The sequence below is a fragment of the Symphalangus syndactylus genome, chromosome 11 (assembly GCF_028878055.3).
Source record: "Symphalangus syndactylus isolate Jambi chromosome 11, NHGRI_mSymSyn1-v2.1_pri, whole genome shotgun sequence".
Classification (NCBI taxonomy): domain Eukaryota; kingdom Metazoa; phylum Chordata; class Mammalia; order Primates; family Hylobatidae; genus Symphalangus; species Symphalangus syndactylus.
The window spans coordinates 119,707,206-119,730,966 of record NC_072433.2 but is presented as its reverse complement, the minus strand read 5'-3'; the positions used below and the strand labels follow the sequence as shown (position 1 = coordinate 119,730,966).

The window sequence follows — 23,761 nt, the reverse complement described above, 5'->3', positions numbered from 1 at the left end:
CCTGAGACCGGGCTTGGGGCGGGGCGAGCTCAGAATGCGGCTGCGCACTGGGCGCTCTCGCCCGAGAAGCCGCAGTCTCGAGAGCGCCAACGAGGTGTTTCGGTAGTCTCTGGCCAGCCTTTCTGCGCACCCGGTGTCGTTGGGCTGCACCCCGGGCGGGGACGTCCGCCGGGCACGGGAGGGGGCCAAGATGCCGGTGAGGAGAGTCGCTTCGCTTCTGGGGTTTCTTCTCATCCTAGCGGCCTGGCCGGGGGCGCGGCCGTTGCCATGGAGGCGCGGAGCAGGCTGGCGGCCTGGGTGGGGCGGGGCAGGCTCGGTCGTGCGGTGGAGGTAGTTGGAGAGCCTGGCTGGTCAGCCCCGGGGCCGCGGGGGTCCGGTCGGCCTCGAGAGGGACCTGGGGGCAGGCCCTGCCGCCCTCGTCGCTGCTGCATCCCGTGGGGCCTGCGCCGCTTATCAAAAAGGCGCTGTGCTGGAGGATGCGCTCTGGCTCGCAGCCCTGCCTGCTGAGCGGGGCGTCTGGGGGTGGCCACGGAGGGGCTCTTCGGATGCTGCACACCTGGCGAGGCCTTTGCGCCTCGGAGCAAGTGCGGGGAGGGCAGCGGAGCGAAGGCTGCCTGCCCCTATTCCAGGCCCCATACTCCGAGTCTCCTAGCCTCGAGCTGTCATTGCTCTTGTGGCGCTTTAGCTTATGATGCAGAATGAAACCCGTAGGTGTCTTTGTGTGTGTGGCGGTGTTATGTTTATCTTCCAGGATTTCACAGATTGTTACCGTGAACTTAATAATGGGGCCTTCTAAGACCCCTTATTAGGGGTCATGGAGGAAAATTGAGCCATGGCCGCTTATGTAGTGGTTGTGAGGCCTCGGATAATTATTTAATCTGTCTGGGTCCTTAGTTCCCACGTAAACTTTACCTCATGGGGTTGTTATCCGCGTGAAATAATGCACAGGAAACTAGAAGGACAGTGCTTGACATTTAAGATTAAATGCTCTATATTCTGTTCACTGCTTTCAAGTTTTTAATTCAATAAATATTGGGCACCAACCACATGCTAGGCCCTGAAGATACAACATTGAGCAAAACCAGTCAGGTTCTTGAACTTGGAAAGAGAGGCTTGCCTTCTTGGGCAGAGGTGAAAATCATACATATTTACAGACGTAAGACACAAAACCTTAATAATGAAATGGGTGGGTATCCTACAATAGAGAGAAGTAGATTCTGGTGAATTGGAAAGTACTGCCATGTAAGAATGATGGTCTGCAGATGATAACAGGTCATTTTTTTTCCTCCCAAGAAGAGATTTTAGAAATTATTTTTGTGAAATTTCTCAATTTTAGCAACCAATTCAAAAGCTCTTTAAATACTATGAACCAAACAAAAGAAATTTGTGGGCTGAATTCAGCCTCTTGACTACCTGTTTGCAACCTCTGATATAGACAGAAGGACATTAATCAAATAAGGAACAAGCAAAAGTAAAATTTGTGTCCAGGAAGGGGAGAGCAGGGTGATCTCTGAGCCGATAAGAGTATTTGACCTAGTCAGGAAGTCTTCCCAGGTGAAGTGACTGTTGAGTTCTGAAGGATAAGTAGATGTTAACTAAGTGAAGAGAGAATTGAAGATGGTTCTAGGTAGAAGGAATAGCACATGGAAGGGCCACTGGTGAGGAGCATGGTGACAAGAAAAGGCCAAGAAGCTCAGTGTGGCTGTGGCATGGATGAGCCAGGCAGAATATCTTGTGAAATAAGCCCAGAGAAGCAGACATGGGTGGAAGCCAGACCTTACAGACCACCTTAAGGATTCTGGTTTTTGTTCTGAGATCTATGAGAAACCACTGAAGAATTTTTAAGTAGGAGAGTGACATGATTAGATTTGTGTTGACACTGACTGCTATTTGGAGAATAGGCAGTAGGGCAATCTAATTAGATTCAGGAGTATAGTTAGGAGGCAGTAATCCAGGGTCAAGATGATGGTGATTTAGACTAGGGTGATGAATAGATGAGATGAATAGGATGAGAGATAGATAGAAGTGTATCGTACTGATATAATCTGTTACTTGTCAGTGACAATGTCAAAGTCAATGACAATGACTTATATTTGTTTCTCTTTAATGCTTAGAAGAGAATCTGAAACAGTAGGAATTTAACAAGTATCTGTTCAACTAAACTTTTCACTTCAATAATAGGATTGTGTTTCATTATATTTTCTTGATCATAAAATTTCAGAAGTGACTGGGTGCGGTGGCACACACGTGTAATCTCAGCACTTTGGGAGTCCGAGGTGGGTGGATCACTTGTGGTCAGGAGTTCGAGACCAGCCTGGCCAACATGATGAAACCGTGTCTCTACTGAAAATACAAAAATTAGCTGGGCATGGTGATGGACGCCTGTAATCCCAGCTGCTGGGAAGGCTGAGGCAGCAGAATCGCTTGAGCCTGGGAGGCAGAGGTTGCAGTGGGCCGAGATCACGCCACTGCACTCCAGCCTGGGTGACAGAGTGAGACTGTCTCAAAAATAAAAAAAAATTCAGAAATGGAAACTTTACGTATACAAATGCTCATAAGGTTAGGTAATACTAAGGCATTTTTCTTTGCCATTAGACTTTCATTTCTGTCTTTATCTTATTGTTGTCTTCTGTAGAGAAGATAAGCCGTATATGGATATATTACATGATAAAAACCATGTTACAGATGCGTGATAGGAAATAAAACTAAAGTCTCAGGGGAAACAAAGGACCTACTATTTTCTTGAGTTAAAATTGTTAACCATATTCACATGTGTTTTCCTACAGGCAGGAAACACTGGGTCAGAGACTTTTGTGCAAAAAGACAATCTGTAATATACTGGTTCAGTTTCTGCTTGTACAGCCTTTGCCACAAATGTGAACTAGATTTTCTCTCCCTTTTACATTTTAAAAGAAACTATTTTCCTTTTTGTATCTTTTAATAAACTTTTCACCTATATGTAAGATCTTTCATTGCATTTAACAAATACCTATGAAGTGTTTAATGTGTGCAAGGCCCTGAGGTGGAAAAGTAGCCTTTTAAAATTTATAAATGTAATCAATCTGTTGAGGGTAAAAATTAATGTTCTTTTCATTATTTGTAAATATTATCTCCAACAGATCAATAAATCAGAGAAGCCAGAAAGCTGCGATAATGTGAAGGTTGTTGTTAGGTGCCGGCCCCTCAATGAGAGAGAGAAATCAATGTGCTACAAACAGGCTGTCAGTGTGGATGAGATGAGGGGAACTATCACTGTACATAAGACTGATTCTTCCAATGAACCTCCAAAGACATTTACTTTTGATACTGTTTTTGGACCAGAGAGTAAACAACTTGATGTTTATAACTTAACTGCAAGACCTATTATTGATTCTGTACTTGAAGGCTACAATGGTAAGTGAATCTTTACTTTTTAAAAAACACCGTTATTGAGACATAATTAATGTGCCATAAATTCACATATTGCAGCTGTGCAGTTTGATGAGTGTAGTAAATATATACAGTTGTGAAACCATCATCACAACCCAGCTTTAGAACACCCTTGTCATCCCCAAAATTTCCTTTATGCCCATTTGCAGACCCACACCCAAACAACCATTGATCTGCTTTCTGTCACTATAATTTTGCCTTTTCTTGAAATGTCATATAAATCATGTCATATGATATGTCACCTTTTTTATCTGTTTTCTTTCACATCAAATGATGTTTTTGAAGTTTACCCTGCTAGGATTTTCAAAGGGATTGTGTTGAATTGTCATTCTGACAATATTGAGTCTCGCAGTCCATGAACATGATACTTCTCTCAGTTTAAAACGTTGAAACATTAATTAATTATGGACAGGGTCTTGCTGTGTTGCCCAGGCTGGAGTGCAGTTGTGCGGTCATAGCTTACTGCAGCCCTGAACCTGGGCTGAAGCTATCCTCTCACTTCTGCCTCCTGAGTAATGAGAACTACAGCTGTGCACCACCACACCTGGCTAATTTTTTTTGTTTTTGTAAAGACTGGGTCTTGCTGTGTTGCTCAGTCAGGTCTCTAACTCCTAGGCTCAAGCAATCTCCTGCTGAGGCCTTTCAAAGCCCTGGGATTTCCCACGTCAGCTGCCATGTCCAGCTTCTCTCCATTTATTTATATCTTAATTTCTCTCGTCTGTATTTTGTAGCTTTCAGTGTACAAGTGTTGCACTTGTTTTGATTAATTTATTCCTAAGTATTTTTTTGATGCTATTGTGAATAGGATTGCTTTCATAATTTCAATTTTGGATTGTATGTTACTAATATATAGAGATGAAATTGATTTCTTTAGGTAGCTTTTGTGATAAAATTCAAATATCAAATTTATGATTTTAACCATTTTACACTTCAAAGTTCATAGGTGCATTTACAATGTTGTACAGCTGTCACCACTGTCTGTTTCCAGAACATTTCTATCACTCCAAAAAGAAACCCTGTATCCATTAGCAGTCAGTGACTCCCAATCCATTACCACCTCCCTTCCCCCAACCCAGCAACTACTAATTTACTGTCTATATCTATTCTATGAGTTTGCCTATTCTGGACATTTTCTATACGTGGAATTATATGGTATGTGGCCTTTTGTGAATAACTTCTTTCACTTACAGTGTTTTCAAGCTTCATCCCTATTGTAACATATAAACATATATCAGCAATTCATTACTTTTTTTTTGGAGACGGAGTCTCGCTCTGTCGCCCAGGCTGGATTGCAGTGGCGTGATCTCGGCTCACTGCAACCTCTGCCTCCTGGGTTCAAGCGATTCTCCTGCCTCAGCCTCCTGAGTAGCTGGGACTACAGGTGCCCACCACCATGCCCAGCTAATTTTTTTTTTTTTTTTTTTTTTGAGACGGAGTTTTGTTCTGTTGCCCAGGCTGGAGTGCAGTGGCGCGATCTTGGCTCACTGCAAGCTCTGCCTCCTGGGTTCACGCCATTCTCCTGCCTCAGCCTCCTGAGTAGCTGGGACTACAGGCGCCCGTCAACACGCCCAGCTAATTTTTTGTGTTTTTAGTAGAGACGGGATTTCACCGTGTTAGCCAGGATGGTCTCGATCTCCTGACCTTGTGATCCGCCTGCCTCGGTCTCTGAAAGTGCTGGGATTACAGGCGTGAGCCACTGCACCTGGCTAATTTTTGTATTTTTAGTAGAGTTGGGGTTTCACCATATTGACCAGGCTGGTTTCGAACTCCTGATCTTGTGATCCACCTGCCTCGGCCACCCAAAGTGCTGAGATTACAGACATGAGCCACTGCGCCAGGCCAGCAATTCATTATTTTTTATGTCTGAATAATATTGTATAGATAGATCATATTTTGTTTATCCATTTATTAGTTGGTGAACATTTGTTGTTTCTACTTTTTAGCTATTACAGATAATGTTACTTTGAACATTCTTTTACAGATTTTTGTGTGAACATACGTTTAGTTTCTCTTGGGTATATACCTAAGAGTGGAATGACTGGGTCACATGGTAACTTTGTTTAATGTTTTGAGGAGCTGCCAAACTTTTCTACAGTAGCTACACCATTTTATATTCCCATCAGCAATGTGTGAGGTTTCTGATTTCTTCACATCTTTGCCAGCACTTGTTATTGTCTTTTTGATGACTGCCCTCTTGGTACCCACAGTTGATTTTTGTATATTGACCTTGTATCCTGAAACTTTGCTGAACTTGCTTATTAATTCTAGTAGTTTTTTTATGCTTTGGGTTTTTTGTAAATTTTGTGGGATTTTCTACTTATAAGAATATGTTGGCCAGGCACAGTGACTCACGCCTGTAATCCCAGCACATTGGAGGCTGAGGCGGGCAGATCACAAGGTCAGGAGTTCGAGACTAGCCCGACCAACATGGTGAAACCCTGTCTCTACTAAAAATAAAAAAATTAGCTAGGCATGGTGGCACGTGCCTTTAATCCCAGCTACCCGGGAGGCTGGGGCAGGAGAATCACCTGAACCCTGGAGGCAGAGGTTGCAGTGAACCAAGATCTTGCCATTGCACTCCAGCCTGGGTGACAGGGTGAGACACTGCCTCAAAAGAAAAAAAAAATGTTGTTTGCAAGTAAAGACAGTTTTTACTTTGTCCTTTACAATCTCCTTTAATTTATTTTTGTTACCTGATAGCACCTGGAGGCTAGAACCTCCAGTAAATTAGAAGTGGTGAGAGTGGACATTTTGGTCTTGTTCCTGATCTTAGGGAAAATGCATTCAATCTTTCACCAGTATGATGATGTCTGTAAATTTTAACAGATAGCCTTTGTAAGTTTGAGGAAGTTCCCTTCTGTTCTTAGTTTGCTGAGAGTTTTTGGATTGTATGTTGGATTTTGTCAAATATAATTTTTTTCTGCACCTATTGAAATAATTTTTTTAAGGTTTGTTAATATGGCAATTACATTGATTGATTTTTGAATGTGAAACTAGCTTTGCCACTTGGTCATGATGCATTATTCTGTTCATATATTGTTAAATTTATTTGCTAAATTAAAAAAATTTTGGCATCCATGTTTATGAGGGATGTAAGTATATTGTTTTCTTCCAATGCCTTTTTCTGGTTTGGATATTGTGATAATGCTAGTTTCATAGAATGAGTTAGAAAGTATCCCCTTCTTTTCAATTTTCTAGAAGAATTTATCTAGAATTGGCGTTATTTCTTAAATGTTTGGTAGAATCATCAGTGAAGCCATCTGGGCTTGAAGTTTTCTTTATGGGAAGGTTTTCAACTATTGATTCAATTTCTTTAATAGACATAAGACTATTCAGATTATGTATTTTTTCTTTTTCTCTTTCAATCAGGGTCTCACTCTGTTACCCAGGCTGGAGTACAGTGACACAATCACAGCTCACTGCAACCTCGACTTCCTGGGCTTAAGCAGTCCTCCCACCTCAGCCTCTCCAGTAGCTGAGACTACAGGTGTGTGCTACCACGCCTGGCTAAGTTTTTCTATTATTATTATTTTTTTTCTTGAAACAGGGTCTCACTCTGTCGACCACGCTGGAGTGCAGTGGTGTGATCATGGCTCACTGTAGCCTCTACCTCCCGGGCTCAAGCGATCCTCCCACTTCAGCCCCCTGAATAGGTGGGACTATATGTGTGTACCACCACACCATGCCCAGCTAATTTTAATTTTTTTTTTTTTTTTTTGGTAGAGATAAGGGTCTCACTATGTTTCCTAAGCTGGTCTTGAATTCCTGGACTCAACCAGTCCTCCCACCTCAGCCTTGCAAAGTACTGGGATTACAGGCATGAGCTACCGTGCCCGGCCAGGTTATCTATTTTTTCTTTTTCTTTTTTTTTTTTTTTTTTTTGAGACAGAGTCTTGCTCTGTTGCCCAGGCTGGAGTGCAGTGGCGTGATCTCGGCTCACTGCCTCCTCCGCTTCCCCGGGTTCCAGTGATTCTCCCGCTTCAGCCACCTGGGTAGCTGGGATTACAGGCACACGCCACCATGCCTGGCTCATTTTTGTATTTTTAGGAGGGACAGGTTTCACCATGTTGGCCAGGCTGGTCTCAAACTACTGACCTCAGGTAATCCGCCTGCCTTGGCCTCCCAGAGTGCTGGGATTACAGGCGTGAGCCACCATGCCCGGCCAGTTTTTTCTTAAGTGAGGTTTGGTAGCTTGTCTTTCACGGAATTAGTCCGTTTCATCTAAGTTGTCAAATTCATTGGCAAAAAGTTGTTTATACTGTTCCCTTATTATTCTTTTAGTAAGTTGAATGTAGTGGTATAACTTTTCTCATTCTTGATATTGGTAACTTACGTCTTCTTTTTTTCCTGATCAGTCTGACTAGAGGTTTATCTTTTCGATCTTCTCAGAGAACCAGGTTTTGGTTTTATTAATTTTTCTTTCTGTTTTTATGTTTCCTATTTCATCTATTTCTGCTCTGATCTTTTTTTTTCTTTTATTTACTTTGGGCTTAATTTCCTCTTTTCTTTCTACTTAAAGTGGAAGCTGAGGCCGTTGTTTTGAGACCTTTTTTCCTTTCTAATATGGGAGTTTAATGCTATAAATTGCCACTGAGTACTGTTTTAGTGTCATCCCACAGATTTTGACATACTGTGTTTTCATTTTCATGTAGTTCAAAATACTATTTTACCTCCTGGTTTATTCTTTGATCCTGGGTTATTTAGAAATGTGTTATTTAGTTTCCAAATATTTTTAGATTCTCTAGAGATTTTCAGTTATTGATTTCTAACTTAATCTCAATTTAGAGAACATATTTTGTATGCCGTGAATGTTTTTAAATTTATTAAGATTTGTTTTGTGACCCAGAATATAGTTTTTCTTTTTGTTGTGTTTTTTGTTTGTTTTTGTTTTTTTCAAGACAAGGTCTCACCCTGTCACCCGGGCTGGGGTTCAGTGGCACTATAATGACTGATTGCAGCCTCAACCTCCTGGGCTCAAGTGATTCTCTGGCTTCAGCTTTCCCAGTAGCTGAGACTACAGGCGCATCCCACCATGTCTGGCTAATTTTTTTAAAAATTTAGTTTTAATTTCAATAAGTTTTTGGGGAACAGGTGGCGTTTAGTTACCTAAATAAGTTCTTCAGTGGTGATTTCTGAGATTTTGGTGCACCCGTTACCCAAGCAGTGTACACTGTACCCAATGTGTAGTCTTTTATCTCTCACCCCCCTCCCACTCTTTCCCCTGAGTTCCCAAAGTTTGCTGTGTTGTTCTTACCCCTTTGCACCCTCCTAGCTTAGCTCCCACTTATGAGAACATACGATGTTTGATTTTCTATTCCTGAGTTACTTCACTTAGAATAATAGTCTCTAGTTCCATCCAGGTTGCTGCCAGTGCCATTATTTCGTTCCTTTTTATGCATGCCTGGCTAATTTTTAAAATTTTTTGTAGAGATGGGGTCTCACTGTGTTGCCTAGGTGTTGCCTAGGCTGGTCTTGAACTCCTGGGCTCAGGTGATTCTCCCACCTCAGCGTCTCAAAGTGCTGGGACTGTAGCAGGAGCCACGGCACCCAGCCCAGAATATAGTTTATTATTTTTATTTATTTATTTATTGTATTTTTTGAGACAGAGTCTCACTCTGTCACCCTGGCTGGAGTGCAATGGTGCGATCTTGGCTCACTGCAGCCTTTGCCTCCCAGGTTCAAGCAATTCTTGTGCTTCACCTTCCCGAGTAGCTAGGACTACAGGCGTGCACCACCACACCCAGCTAATTTTTGTATTTTTAGTAGAGGTGGAGATTCACCATGTTGGCCAGGCTGATCTCAAACTCCTGACCTCAAGTGATCTGCCCTCCTTGGCCTCCCAAAGTTCTGGGATTATAGGCATGAGCCACCCCGCCTGGCCGTAGTTTATTATCTTTAAATAATAGTAATAATAATAAATAGTGCCTATCTTTTAGGATTGGGGTGAAAGTTAAATAAGAATGCAAACATAGCTGGGAGGTGCACCTGTATTCCCAGCTACATAGGAGGCTGAGGCAGGAGGATTCTCTTGAGCTCAGGAGTTTGAGGCTGCAGTGAGCTATGATCATGCCACTGCACTCTAGTCTGAGTGACAGGGCAAGACCTCATCTCTTAAAAAAAAAAAAGCATGTAAAGTACATGGCCTAGTACATAGAAAATGATCAGTAAGTGACAGCTGTTGTCCTTATAAAGCTTATTTTTTATTTAATAACTTAATGTGTCTATTCTGAAATGCAGCCTGTGAGCTCATGATATTTTCCGTTTGAGTGCAGTGTTATATTCCTCATAGCAGAGTTTGAAATACTTAGTTTGAAAAAATTAAGACTTTTTTATTCCCATGTGTAAAAAATGGCTTCTGGTATGATTCATTTATTTTCACGGAAAAGTCTGAAAAGTGTGTTATGATTATTTTCACAAAAAAAAAGTCTGAGAAAAGTTGAGGTTAACTGAATAGAGTAGTAATAGTTGAGGAACCGTTTTCGTATATGCCATCACATCCAAGGCTATCTTCTCTTACTTACTACATTGTGTCCTGACCAACTACTCCAGCCCTCTGTTTCCCCACATCTACCCTTGGTTTTCTTTAATTCTTCATCCACAGTATAGCCATAGTGATCGTGATGTCACTCCTCTGATTGAAAAATCATTCTATGGCTTCATGTTGCTTTTAGGATAAGATCTAAAAAGTTTAATACCGTCCTTATTATACTGTGTGATTATGGCATTGTCAGTTTCTCTAGCTCTGCCTGCATCCATCTTCCCTTTCCTTCTCTGTTTCTTCCATTCTGGTCTCATTTCAGTCCTCAAAATTTCCATTCTTCTTCTTGCCTCTTGCTGTCCACACTGTTCCTATCTGATTCTTACCTGTATTTCAGATCTAAACCTTACCTCTTCTGGAAAGTCCTCCATGACCCCCTCTCCTTTTTCCCATTACAATTCCTCTGCCTAGTTGATATCCCTGAGTCCCATCTAGAACTCCGTGTTTCTCATTCTGAATACTCATCATCATGATAAACCCAAGATTATACACATCATAAGATTGAGGATTGTGTTTGTCTTGTCACTCTGTCTCTAGTGCCTAGCACAATGCCAAACTCAGGTGTGTGGTAAATATTTGTTGAATGAATAAATTTAGGTATTTAGAAAGTTGAGATTTTATCTGTAATTACCTGTAATAATTGTATTGTCGTCTTTTTGTTAACTCTGTTTCTTACAGCTGTTACTTTAAAACAATTGTTTAAAAACACACTTATTTTAGGATTAAGAAAAAAGCTATCATTTTACTGATACTGTCTATGAGATATTGTGTTGGTCACTTGAAGGAAATTGTCTCATTTGGTTCTTGCTATCAATGGTGAGTTTTCTTATCCCCATTTTACCCTTGAGGAGACAGTCTCTGGGTAGGTAACTTGTCCAAGGTCAGTGGCTAAAAAGTGGCAGATGTGGTTTGAGACAGGTCTTCCTGCTCTAGAGCCTGTATTCTTTTGCTCTGCTTCTACTACCTTCTCCAGTTTAATGTCCACAGTGAGTACTTTATATACACATGACAAGAAATGTCTCATAATTAGATATATTGGAAGATTTTTGCATTTAGGGCTTGGGATGCTTTTTATTAATTATTAGGGATATCTCTCATTGACTTCTGTAACAGTGCTTTGTGCATGTGGTACAGAGTACACATTGTAATTGTTGATAATAAAGGTGAAACTTGTGCTAGAATAAATTTTGAATCCAGGGGAGAAATTATATCACAATGTCAAAGGAGTTAATTTTAAGAGCTATTGTTCTGTAGCATTAGACTTTAAGAAGTAACTGATTCTCTTCATCATTTTCAGGGACTATTTTTGCATATGGACAAACTGGAACAGGCAAAACTTTTACCATGGAAGGTGTTCGAGCTGTTCCTGAACTTAGAGGAATAATTCCCAATTCATTTGCTCACATATTTGGTCATATTGCAAAAGCAGAGGGTGATACAAGGTAAAAGGGAATTCTTTTATTTTCTGATATTGAGAAGTACAAACACAGGAAAGGCACATAGGTATAAATTTTATAAACATGTTTTAAAACCGTTCTTCTAAATATTTCACTCTTTGACTTTTTAAAAATGATGTTTTATAGATTTTTGGTTCGAGTGTCTTATTTGGAAATATATAATGAAGAAGTTCGTGACCTTTTGGGCAAGGATCAGACACAAAGGTTAGAGGTAAGGATAATTGAAATTGGTGGAGTACTTTTTCCAAAGCAATAGAATATTTACTAAATTAAGGTCCCCCTTCTTTTTTTAAACAACAGTTGCTTTTTATATTTTAAATAACCTCATACATATATAATGTCATACATCTGCAGACATATCTGGGGATAAATTACTGAAGCAGGATTGCTGAGTCAGGTAGTAAATGATTGGTAAATTTGATATTGCTGTGTATTTTAATATTTTAAGATGTGAGACATACAGCAAGAAAAAGAATACTGGAATTTTAGTTGGATTGCATCACCAGTAAAATAGAGGAGAATAACGTATGTAGAGTAACATGTAGAACAGCAGTAGCTGCCGTTGTAGAATAATACAGAGCATTTGTAGAACAGCAGCCAGCATTACTGAGCTCTTGCAGTGTGATATAGGCATTCAGTGCAGTAATTGATGGTTGTTGGTAGTAGTAAATAATTTATTTCATTTACTCTTCCCAGCAGTTCGATTTTACTGATGTGGGAACTGAAATTTAGAGGGGTTTCTTGACTTGCTCAAGGTCACATAGCAAGTGAATGGCAGTATCATCTAGGATTAAGAAGGTGGTTCTAGCAGTCTACCATCTTAGCTTGAATTCTGGCTCTGATCTTGAGCAAGTTACTTAATCTCTGTGAGTCTTGATTTGGTCATAAAAATGAAAATAATAATGGTATCCACTCTGTAGGATTATTACCAACACTAACAGATCAAAGTGTTTAAATCAATGCCTGACATAAAACAATAAATATTAGCTTTTTTTTTCTTTTTAAGTTTACTGCATAAACTGAGTTTTTGGAGCAGTGTATTACATTGTTAAGGATTGTTTGTGCTTGTTGGACCTTCATGAAGCCTTATTCTCTGATACCATTTATATAGCAAATATAGAAACAAGTTTCTTTGTTGCTAGTTTTCAACTTTAGTTCTGATTAATTCTGTGCTTTCATGTCCTAAAAAATTTGTTGTGTTATGCAAATTCTAGGAAAAAATCATTTGGAAAGAATATTTCCATTTTTGTACCAGTAATTATAGATCAGATTTATTCTCAGGAACATTCTTGTCAATGGTTCTCAACTCTGTTAGACCCAGTGCTCTTTTTCTTTTTTTATTTTAGGAAGGTTTTTTTTTACTGTTGTTACAGTTTTTAGGATTTCTTATGTTCCATTGCTTTAATTTTAATCTGGGGGATTCCTGTTATGCCAGGGAGTTTTGAACCTCCATTGAAGATTGTAACCCCTTTCTTAGAATGATTATATATATATATATATGTTTTTATTATACTTTAGGTTCTAGGGTACATGTACACAACGTGCAGGTTTGTTACATATGTATACATGTACCATGTTGGTGTGCTGCACCCATTAACTCGTCATTTACATTAGGTATATCTCATAATGCTATCCCTCCCCACTCCCCCGACCCCACAACAGGCCCCGGTGTGTGATGTTCCCCTTCCTGTGTCCAAGTTTTCTCATTGTTCAATTCTCACCTATAAGTGAGAACATGCAGTGTTTGGTTTTTTGTCCTTGTGATAGTTTGCTGAGAATGATGGTTTCCAGCTTCATCCATGTCCTTATAAAGGACATGAACTCATCATTTTTTATGGCTGCATAGTATTCCATGGTGTATATGTGCCACATTTTCTTAATCCAGTCTATCATTATTGGACATTTGAGTTGGTTCCAAGTCTTTGCTATTGTGAATAGTGCTGCAGTAAACATACGTGTGCATGTGTCTTTATAGCAGCATGATTTATATTCCTTTGGGTATATACCCAGTAATGGGATGGCTGGGTCAAATGGTATTTCTAGTTCGAGATCCCTGAGGAATCGCCACACTGACTTCCACAATGGTTGAACTAGTTTACAGTCCCACCAACAGTGTAAAAGTGTTCCTATTTCTCCACATCCTCTCCAACACCTGTTGTTTCCTGACTTTTTAATGATCGCCATTCTAACTGGTGTGAGATGATATCTCATTGTGGTTTTGATTTGCATTTCTCTGATGACCAGTGATGATGAGCATTTTTTCATGTGTCTGTTGGCTGCATAAATGTCTTCTTGAGAAGTGTCTGTTCATATCCTTCGCCCACTTTTTGATGGGGTTGTTTGTTTTTTTCTTGTAAATTTGTTTGAGTTCTTTGTAGAGTCTGGATATTAGCCCTTTGTCAGATGAGTAGATTGCAAAAATGTTCTCCCATTCTGTATGTTGCCTGTTCACTCTGATGGTAGTTTCTTTTGCTGTGCAGAAGCTCTTTAGTTTAATTAGATCCCATTTGTCAATTTTGGCTTTTGTTGCCATTGCTTTTGGTGTTTTAGACATGAAGTCCTTGCCCATGCCTATGTCCTGAATGGTATTGCCTAGGTTTTCTTCTAGGGTTTTTATGGTTTTACGTCTAACATGTAAGTCTTTAATCCATCTTGAATTAATTTTTGTGTAAGGTATAAGGATGGGATCCAGTTTCAGCTTTCTACATATGGCTAGCCAGTTTTCCCAGCACCATTTGTTAAATAGGGAATCCTTTCCCCATTGCTTGTTTTTGTCAGGTTTGTCAAAGATCAGATTGTTGTAAATGTGTGGTGTTATTTCTGAGGGCTCTGGTCTGTTCCATTGGTCTATATCTCTGTTTTGGTACCAGTACCATGCTGTTTTGGTTACTATAGCCTTGTAGTATAGTTTGAAGTCAGGTAGCATGATGCCTTCAGCTTTGTTCTTTTGGCTTAGGATTTACTTGGCGATGTGGGCTCTTTTTTGGTTCCATATGAACTTTAAAGTAGTTTTTTTCCAATTCTGTGAAGAAAGTCATTGGTAGCTTGATGGGGATGGCATTGAATCTATAAATTACCTTGGGCAATATGGCCATTTTCACGATGTTGATTCTTCCTACCCATGAGCATGGAATGTTCTTCCATTTGTTTGTATCCTCTTTTATTTCATTGAGCAGTGGTTTGTAGTTCTCCTTGAAGAGATCCTTTGCATCCCAATTGCTTTCTAAATAACGTACGTTTTGTAATGCTCTTTTGACTGTCCTGAAATAAAATTCATATGTGACATTAATAAAATCTACCTATACACATACTTTTAAAAAAATTCGTATACTACTGTAATATAAAGGAGAATACAAGTAATTAAATATAAATGCTACTATTTAGGTATGTAAACACTTAGATGTGACCACACTTGATGACATAATAAAATAGTCAGAGGCATATAGAATCATCAAAATTGTAACAGCTACAAATGCAGTGTCAACAGGTATGTTGTATTGTTTATCTAAACCCCTTGATTGGTGTTATTGCCAATGACATGGTCTTTTACAATAGTGACTAGCTCTTGGTAGAGTTTGGAGCAAAATAAAGTACAATTCTTCCTTCAGTTTTTCTGTGTTCTCATATTATTGCTATATGGAAAAGCATTTTGTGTTTATATGTGAAATAAAGTTACATATGACAGACTCAGATATAATTATCTGGGTCTAGACTCAAATAATTATAAGTAGTTTTTTTACCATGTGAATATCTGGTAGGACATTCAAAATTGTGTGGGACAGTTCTTCATTGGGTGAGACTGTCCCACTTATTTCAGGATGTTTAGTATTCCTGGTCCCTGCCTATCAATACTACAGTGTCCTCAAGTGAACCAGAAACTCTTTCGCAAATTTCTAAAACATTCTAGGACAAGAGGGCAACTGCTTCCATTGAGATCCGTTGTTACAAACTGTGTTTGTCATAGATATTGAATTCCTGTGTTTTTTATGATAAAAATTCTTTGGTAGCATTTCCATCCAGTTTTTTAACTTTCACACATTTGGAATTATATTTTCTTTCTTCATCTTTCATATCTAGTCAGTTATTAGTTGAATACACTTATTAATCGAATTTTGAATTAATAGCATATTGTGATTGGAAGACCACTAGTTTGCAGACAGATATCAGTTTGAAGAATGTCCATTTTCAGTCTGCGGTGAGAATGAACACAAAAACTGAGAGTAGGTGCTTAAAAACTTCCATAGCAGTTTGACATTGCCAAGGCATCTAAGTGCATGATTTTTGTATTTTACAAAATTATCATATTACAAATATATACATCCTTTATCAGAGATTTTTTGAGAAGCATTGATATAGACCAGTAATTTTCAAACCTTTTAAAAGGTATAAAGCATTTCAACACTTTTATCAAACCAAACCTTATGTGGAAGCTCAATGTGTAAAATTCATGAAAGCGCCCTTCTCTTTAGAACTTCTCTGGACCTGAAGACCCCTAAACTCCTACAGTGGCCCCCTCAGTGCCACCATGGACCCTCTAGGGCTTTTCAGAGCAAGGTCTGAAATCCACTGGCTTATAGAGATCATCACACTTTTTTTTTTTTTTTTTTTTTTTTTTTTTTACTACTAATAGATTAGGGCTTAATTTATATCCCATGACAGATAAAGGATTTTTCCTAATTTGTAAATTTATCTTATCAATTGTTATAAAAGGCGCATGCACACACACACAACATTGAAAATCAATGACTGGAATGTTGAGTGTCTACCTTTATAACGTTTTCCCCTGGAATTGTTTATCAAATTTTCATTTGTCTTCGATGTCTATGAGGCCTTCCTACTGTGGAATGGCTTTTCCCACTGGCAGCCACAGGCCTCTGCCTCAGTTTCGCTTTTTATTCTGTTGTTTTGTAGAGGTGACTCTGAGCCTTCCAAAGTGAATTTTGTTTATACAACACCACTTATATTTTAGGTAAATCCATCCTAAATACATTTTTCAAATTTGGTTAAAAATGCTCATAAGGTAATTCACAGAAAGATCGTATTTTAACATTGATACTGTAGATCTGATTATTTGCCTCAGTTGCTTGAAATTCTCCAAATTATTCTTACCATAAAGACCAAAAACTATTCTAAACTTGTCTCTCTCTTCCTATGTAACCAGATGTCTCACCTATTTTTCCCTGTTTCCTGCTCTCTCCAGCCACATTGTCTTTTTCAGTTTGTTTGTTATTTTTTTGTAAGTGCCTAGTTTTTTCTTATTTCAGGATTCTTGCACGTTCTCTTCTCCTACCTAACTGCCTCTTTTTTATTTAAAGAAATTTTAGCTTAAACATCATCTTGGGGAATTTTATCCTATCTCCTTCACTAGCTTAGTGTTCTGTACTTTTTCTATATTTTTCTTCGTGTCATCACAATTGAAATTAAATAATTTTTGTGTATAATTCTTCATTTGTGTGTTCTTCCTATAGACATCTCCATGTGTGTAGGAACAGTGTCTATCTTATCACTATATTCCCTCTGTCTAGTAGAGTGTCCAACACATAGGAGATAATAAATAATTGTGGAAGAGTTATTGATATATTATAAAGTCTTAATTTTTTTTTAGGTTAAAGAAAGACCTGATGTGGGAGTTTATATCAAAGATTTATCAGCTTATGTGGTAAATAATGCTGATGATATGGATAGAATTATGACGCTAGGCCACAAAAATCGTAAGTATAGTGTGTAATTGTGATTAAGCATCTGTGTGTCGAGTAGGCTGGTTTAGAAGCAAATTTGGTATATGGCAGTTTACCCTGTAGAGACTGGATTTTTTAGGTTTCTTGAAAACCATTCCACTTTGATTATTTACCATGTAGAGAGCATATATGAATGAAAGGTATCACAAATCATTTTCCATGCCGAGCAAAGTTTTGTTTCTTTTTAGTAGTGCAAATCTATGCAACTCTCATACAGCTGTCTCTTGGTAGCTGTAATAGTAAAATTGGTAATGTTTATTGAGCTCTTAGTGGAGAGTGCTTGTGCTAAGTGCTTCATAAGGATGCTCTCTTAGTCCTCACGGGAGACTATGAAGACATTAAATTCTTACTTTATGAATGAAGAAAGTGAGACTTAGTTTAAGTAACTTGTCTAAGTACTATAACTACTAAGTGGTAGAGTGAGTGATCACACCTAAGCCATAGCCACACACGGTGGCTCATGCCTGTAATCCCAGCAACTCGGGAGGCTGAACTGGGAGGATCATTTGAGGCCAGGAGCTTGAGACCAGCCTGGACAATAGGGAGCCCCTGTCCTAAAGAAACCCACCCGGAAGAAACCCAAAAAACCTAGGCCAGTAGTCTGCATTAACTAGGCACTGTAATGCTTCCCTTTTGTTGACAAGAAAAGCAAAACAAAATTTAAATTAAAAAATTGCATTCTTTTTAGTAATTGTGTCATGTTTTTAGTCTAAAGAGTAAGAAGCTTCAGCGGTATTATACAGATGCCTCAAACCTAGTACTGGTGATGCCGCTAATAGCAATTAGAAATTAGAGGTGAAAAGGCTGGTCGCGGTGGCTCACTCCTGTAATCCCAGCACTTTGGGAGGCTGAGGTGGGTGGATCACTTGTTTAAGACCAGCCTGGCCAACATGGTGAAACCCCGTCTCTACTAAAAATACAAAAATTAGCTAGGAGTGGTGGTGGGTGCCTGTAATCCCAGTTACTCGGGAGGCTGTGGCAGGAGAATCGTTTTAACCAGGAAGACAGAAGTTGCAGTGGACCGAGATTGCGCCACTGCGCTCAAACTTGGGCAACACAGCAACCGAAAAAAAAAAAAACAGGGATTAGAGGTAAAAGATGAGAAATAGGAAATGAAAAATTTTTTATAAGTTTCTATGACTTGACGATAGATCTGTCAAACCCAAGGAAGTCAAACAACAAAACTTCAAAAAATCATTTACATTCTTATGAACCAATTAATAGAAAAAGACCAAATCTTAATAGAAAAATTAGCAAAAAATACGTATGTTATTCGTAGAAGAACTAAGCCCAGCAATAAGTATGTGAAAGGCTATATAACTTCACAACTAATCAGGAAAATGCTGAAGCAAGATAGAGAGAGATGTTGCACTCGTCAGATTAGATGAAGGATATGTAGGTTGGTGAGACTTTGAAGAAATGGGCACTGAGGATGGAATATAAATTGGTGCAGCCTATTTGAAGGGCAATGTTAACAGTATCTGTTGACATTTTAAAATACATTCCTTTTGACTCTGTGTTTCTAATTTTAGACATTGTGGAAAATATTTTTAGATGTAGCAATCTAAATAACCTTCAGTAAAACACTGATTATGTAAATGATGGCACAAAAATACCATAGACTGTAATAAAGCTGTTAAAAACAATGAGTTAGGCTGGATGTGGTGGCTCATGCCTGTAATCCCAACATTGTGGAAGGCCAAGGTGGGCAGATTTCCTGACCTCAGGAGTTTGAGACCAGCCTGTGCAACATGGCGAAACCCCATCTCAACTAAAAATACAAAAAAATTAGCCAGACGTGGTGGCTTATGCCTATAATCCCAGCTACTTGGGATGCTGAGGCAGCAGAATTGCTTGAACCTGGGAGGCAGAGGTTGCAGTGAGCCAAGATAGCACCACTGAACTCCAGCCTGGGCAACAGAGGAAGACTCTGTCTCAAAAACAAAACAAAACAAAACCAAAAAAGCAAGCTGAGCGCGGTGGCTCATGCCTATAATCCTAGCAATCTGGGTGGCTGAGGCGGATGGATCACTTGAAGCCAGGAGTTTGAGACCAGCCTGGCCAACCTGGTGAAACCCCGTCTCTACTAAAAATACAAAAATTAGCTGGGCGTGGTGGTGCGCACCTGTAATCTTAGCTACTCAGGAGGTTGAGGCCGGAGGATCACTTGAACCTGGGAGGTGGAGGTTGCAGTGGGCCGAGATTGCGCCACTGCACTCCAGCCTGGGTGACAGAGGGAGACCGTCTCAAACAAAACAACAAAAAAGCCCAGTCAGGTAAATGTGCCTACACAGACCAGGAAGATTTTCAAAGTATGTTTGTCAGTGGGGGGAAAAAAGCAAATTGTAGAACAGTATGTATGTACTGCCTTACCCTATTTATTTATATGTGAAAAATTGTTAAGCTATATATTTATTTGGGCAGTGTGGGTGTGTTTGTGTCTACATGTGTGTATATAAAATACAAAATGAAAGGACAGATTGTAGTGGTTACCTTTAGAGAAGGAGAAATAAAATTGGGGAGAAGGAATGTCAGGAGCTTTCACTTTATGCTTTCTATATGCTTTTATTAAAAAAATTTAAATAACAGAAATATGTTAATTATTGGTTATTAAAAATTTTAACACAAGATTTCATTCATAGAATGAAATTAATTTAATTCTCAGGTAGTTAATTGGAGCTTTTGGTCACTTCATTAAAGACTACCCTTTTAATGTTTAAATTCTAAAATCAAAGCTTGCACAGAAAAGTTCTGCATCAGTGTGTAGTAGGAAGATAATTTTGGCATTGAGTAAAATTGACAATTTTAAAATACTTTGGAATTTAAGAAAAAAACTAATACAGGTCTATTGTAAAAAATGTTTTTTATTTACACAATACATTCATATATTTACACATGCAAATACTTTGCATATTTTGAATGGATTTTTTTTTTTTTTACAGAAGTAGGATTATGTTATGTGTTTCTTTCTAACTTGCTTTTATTTTTAATTTATATGTTATGGGCGTTTTTCCATGTCTTTAGATCTACCTTATTTTTTGTAATGCTGCACTGAATATTGTTGTATTGTCTGACATATGTGTGCAAGTATTCCTGTGGTTTATATGTTCAAGCTGGAGTGCAGTGGCGCAATCTCAGCTCACTGCAACCTCCACCTCTCGGATTCAAGCGATTCTTGTGCCTCAGCCTCCCAAGTAGCTAAAATTCTCTTTATTATTATTATTTTTTACTTCCTACAGTACACCAGCCTGCATAATTCTCCTTAGACAGCTAAATCAGCAATAATTTTTCCAATTACTTAATGTGGTTTTTTGGGTGTAAATTAATCATTTTTTAGGCAGTATTACTTGGGATTGAAATTATTTTTTGCTAAAGTTATGTCTTTAATATGAGAAACCTTACAAATTTGTTTGTTATCAACAAAGTATAAGAGAAATTTCAGTGGCTAAGGGTAGTGGCTAAGGCTGTGGGTAGTGGCTAAGTACACACCCGTGCCTTTATGGTTTAGCCATGCTCTCTGGCTTTTGATTCTGATAAAAATTAAGTATTTTAAACTGCTCAGGATGTTTATTTTTAAAGGCACTCTCTGCTGCACTTTTAAAGGATTTCTTTTATTTATTAAAGGTTCTGTTGGTGCAACTAATATGAACGAACATAGTTCCCGTTCCCATGCCATCTTTACAATTACTATAGAATGCAGTGAAAAAGGCATTGATGGTAACATGCATGTCAGGATGGGGAAGCTCCATCTTGTAGATCTTGCTGTAAGTAACAGGACACTGCTTAAGGAATAACTCTTTCTTGTGATCCATTTATTTTATAAATGAATGAAAATTAAAGTGAAAAGGTATGATTTACACATGATTTTTAAGGTGTTACTTGTGTAAGTTTATTATTTATTATGGAACATTTCAAATGTATATGAAAGTATATAGAATAGTATAGTGATCCCCCATAGACTGATCACCCAGCTCCCAACAATCAGCTCATGGCTAATCTTGTTTCATGTACTCTCACCCACTTCTTCCCTTCCTATATTATTTTGAAGTGAATTTAGGCATCATATCAGGTTTTTTTACTGTTACATTACTTTTTAATAAAACCTTGGGAAGAATATTCTGTTTTTAGAAAAATTTTAGCTTTACTTTCATCTCTGTTTATTGCTAGGGTTCAGAAAGACAGGCAAAAACTGGAGCTACTGGACAGCGCCTAAAGGAAGCTACAAAAATCAATCTTTCACTTTCCACCCTTGGTAATGTAATTTCTGCCTTGGTTGATGGAAAAAGCACTCATGTGCCTTATCGTAACTCTAAATTGACTCGTCTTCTTCAGGATTCCTTAGGAGGAAATTCAAAAACCATGATGGTAAGACTTAATTGGTGATATAGTTAACATCAGGCAAATTTAAGATTCTAATTTATGCCAATAATTGATATGTATCACATTTTTTAAACTTGATTATTTTACTTTTTTTGACTTGTGGTTGTCCTTTCTGTGGTACACTCATGTGTATTAGCCCATAATAGTGTCCTTTGGAAGCTCATGTGGTTGACACTCTCATTTTCAAGAAGGCCAAGGGTGCATATGTGCTTTAAATAGTTTTTGATGTATTTGTAATGGTAGTATTAATTTTAACTCTGTCGAGTGTAAAATGATTTGTTTCATATTTCTAATTCAATAGTGTGCAAATATTGGGCCAGCAGATTACAATTATGATGAAACTATCAGTACATTACGGTATGCCAATCGTGCTAAGAATATTAAAAATAAAGCTAGAATTAATGAAGATCCAAAGGATGCTTTGCTGCGTCAGTTCCAGAAAGAAATAGAAGAACTGAAAAAGAAGCTTGAAGAAGGTAGCTTTTCCTGAAAATATTAATCTTTATGTTGGCTAAAAATACATTGTTGAACCACTAAGTGTTCTAACAAAAGCCCTCTGTTAAACCTTTTTTGAGCCTCTAACATTGGTAGTTAAATGAATATTTCTAGAAAGTGACTTGGTACTTACATACTTTCCCATTTTCATATTAAGCTTAAGTAAAATTACATAATATTTGTGTATGTGGTTTTTTAAAAGCATTCCCATGATGTTTTGTAGATTTCATATGACCATGTGTTAAAGAATGAGTGTTTATTTGTCTTTGTATAAGAGCAAATTCTACAATGTAGGTATTTAGGTGAAAATGACCAGAATTCTGGCATTGCAATCAATATCAGCTCACTATTGTTTGAAGTAAAGAAACATATTAGACAGTCATGAGTAAACCAAGTTTGCTATAAGGAAAAATCCATTGCATGACCTTTAAAATATCCTTTCATACCTAAATTTGAACATGAGATTGTATTTTGGAAATTCTTTTCCAACAATATCATGCTAGAAATTTGGAAAATTTGAAGATCTTATTTATGAGAGTGAGACGGTTCCCAGTCATTAAGTGCTCAGTGATTCCTTGCACCTTAATGCAAGAAACAGATCCTTTCTGATTGGTACAGAGCTCCTTTGCGAACCACATAAACAGGGCTTTGGTTTCAAAGCACCTTTGTAGTCTGTGAGGAGACTGACTAGATCAGAGGTGAAATTCAGAGACGCCAGCATCACAAATGTTTAGAGAAGGTACTTATTTAGTAAACAAGTAGTTATTGAGGAAAAGCAGTAAGAGAACTGTTAGATAATGAAATTTGGTGTTTTAAATGTGACCACTAGGTGGTATTTATAGCCAGTATGTTTTAAAGATTTTTAATTTCTTAGCGATGTTAATGGTGAGTGCATACTTTTATTTTGCTGACTTTATGTTTTACATTTTTTTGTTGTGGTAAAATATACATAACATAAAATTTATCATTGTAACCATTGTTAGTTAAGTGTACAGTTAGTGGCATCAAGTATATTCACATGGTTGTGCAACTGTCACCACTATTCATTTCTAGAACTTTTTCATCATCCCAAACAGAAACGCTGTGCCCATGAAGTAGTAACTTCCTATTCTCTTCTCCCCCTCGTCTCTGGTAACCACTATTCTACTTTCTGTCTCTATGAATCTGACTATCCTAGGTACCTCATATAAGTAAAATCATAGAGTATCTACTTGTGACTGGCTTATTTCACTTAACAGAACGTTGAAGTTTCATCCATATTGTAGCAAGTGCCTGAATTTTATTCCTTTTTAAAAAATTGTGGTTAAGCTTGCATAACATAAAGTTTACCATCTTAACCACATTGAAGTCTGCATTTCTGTGGCAGTACATTCACATTGTTCTTCAGTTACCCATCTCCAGTTTTCTTCTTGCAAAATTGAAACTTTGTACTCATTAAACAGTATATACCCATTCCTCCCTTCCCGTAGTTCCGGCCAACAACTATTCTGCCTTGTCTATGAATTTGACTGCTCTGGGTATCTTACGAAAGTGGTATTGGTGGGGCGCAGTGGCTCACGCCTGTAATCCCAGCACTTTGTGAGGCCGAGGCGGGTGGATCAGTTGAGGTCAGGAGTTCGAGACCAGCCTGGCCAACATGTTGAAACCCCATCTTTATTGAAAATACAAAAATTAGCTGGGCATGGTGGCTCTCGCCTGTAATCCCAGCTACTTGGGAGGCTGAG

General features: G+C 38.4%; 1 protein-coding gene across 6 annotated transcripts in view; it reads left to right on the top strand.

The window, feature by feature from the left end:
* KIF3A (kinesin family member 3A) overlaps nt 1–23,761 on the top strand; it is a 48,924-nt gene continuing 25,163 nt past the window's right edge. For all 6 annotated transcript variants that reach the window (XM_063612431.1, XM_055299464.2, XM_055299465.2 and 3 more), the window contains exons 1-8: nt 1–196; nt 3,120–3,393; nt 11,265–11,409; nt 11,551–11,635; nt 17,030–17,135; nt 20,787–20,926; nt 21,330–21,527; nt 21,844–22,018. In XM_063612431.1, the coding sequence (XP_063468501.1) occupies nt 191–196; nt 3,120–3,393; nt 11,265–11,409; nt 11,551–11,635; nt 17,030–17,135; nt 20,787–20,926; nt 21,330–21,527; nt 21,844–22,018 (1,129 nt within the window). In that variant the 5' untranslated portion in view covers nt 1–190. The remainder of the gene's footprint in view (nt 197–3,119; nt 3,394–11,264; nt 11,410–11,550; nt 11,636–17,029; nt 17,136–20,786; nt 20,927–21,329; nt 21,528–21,843; nt 22,019–23,761) is intronic.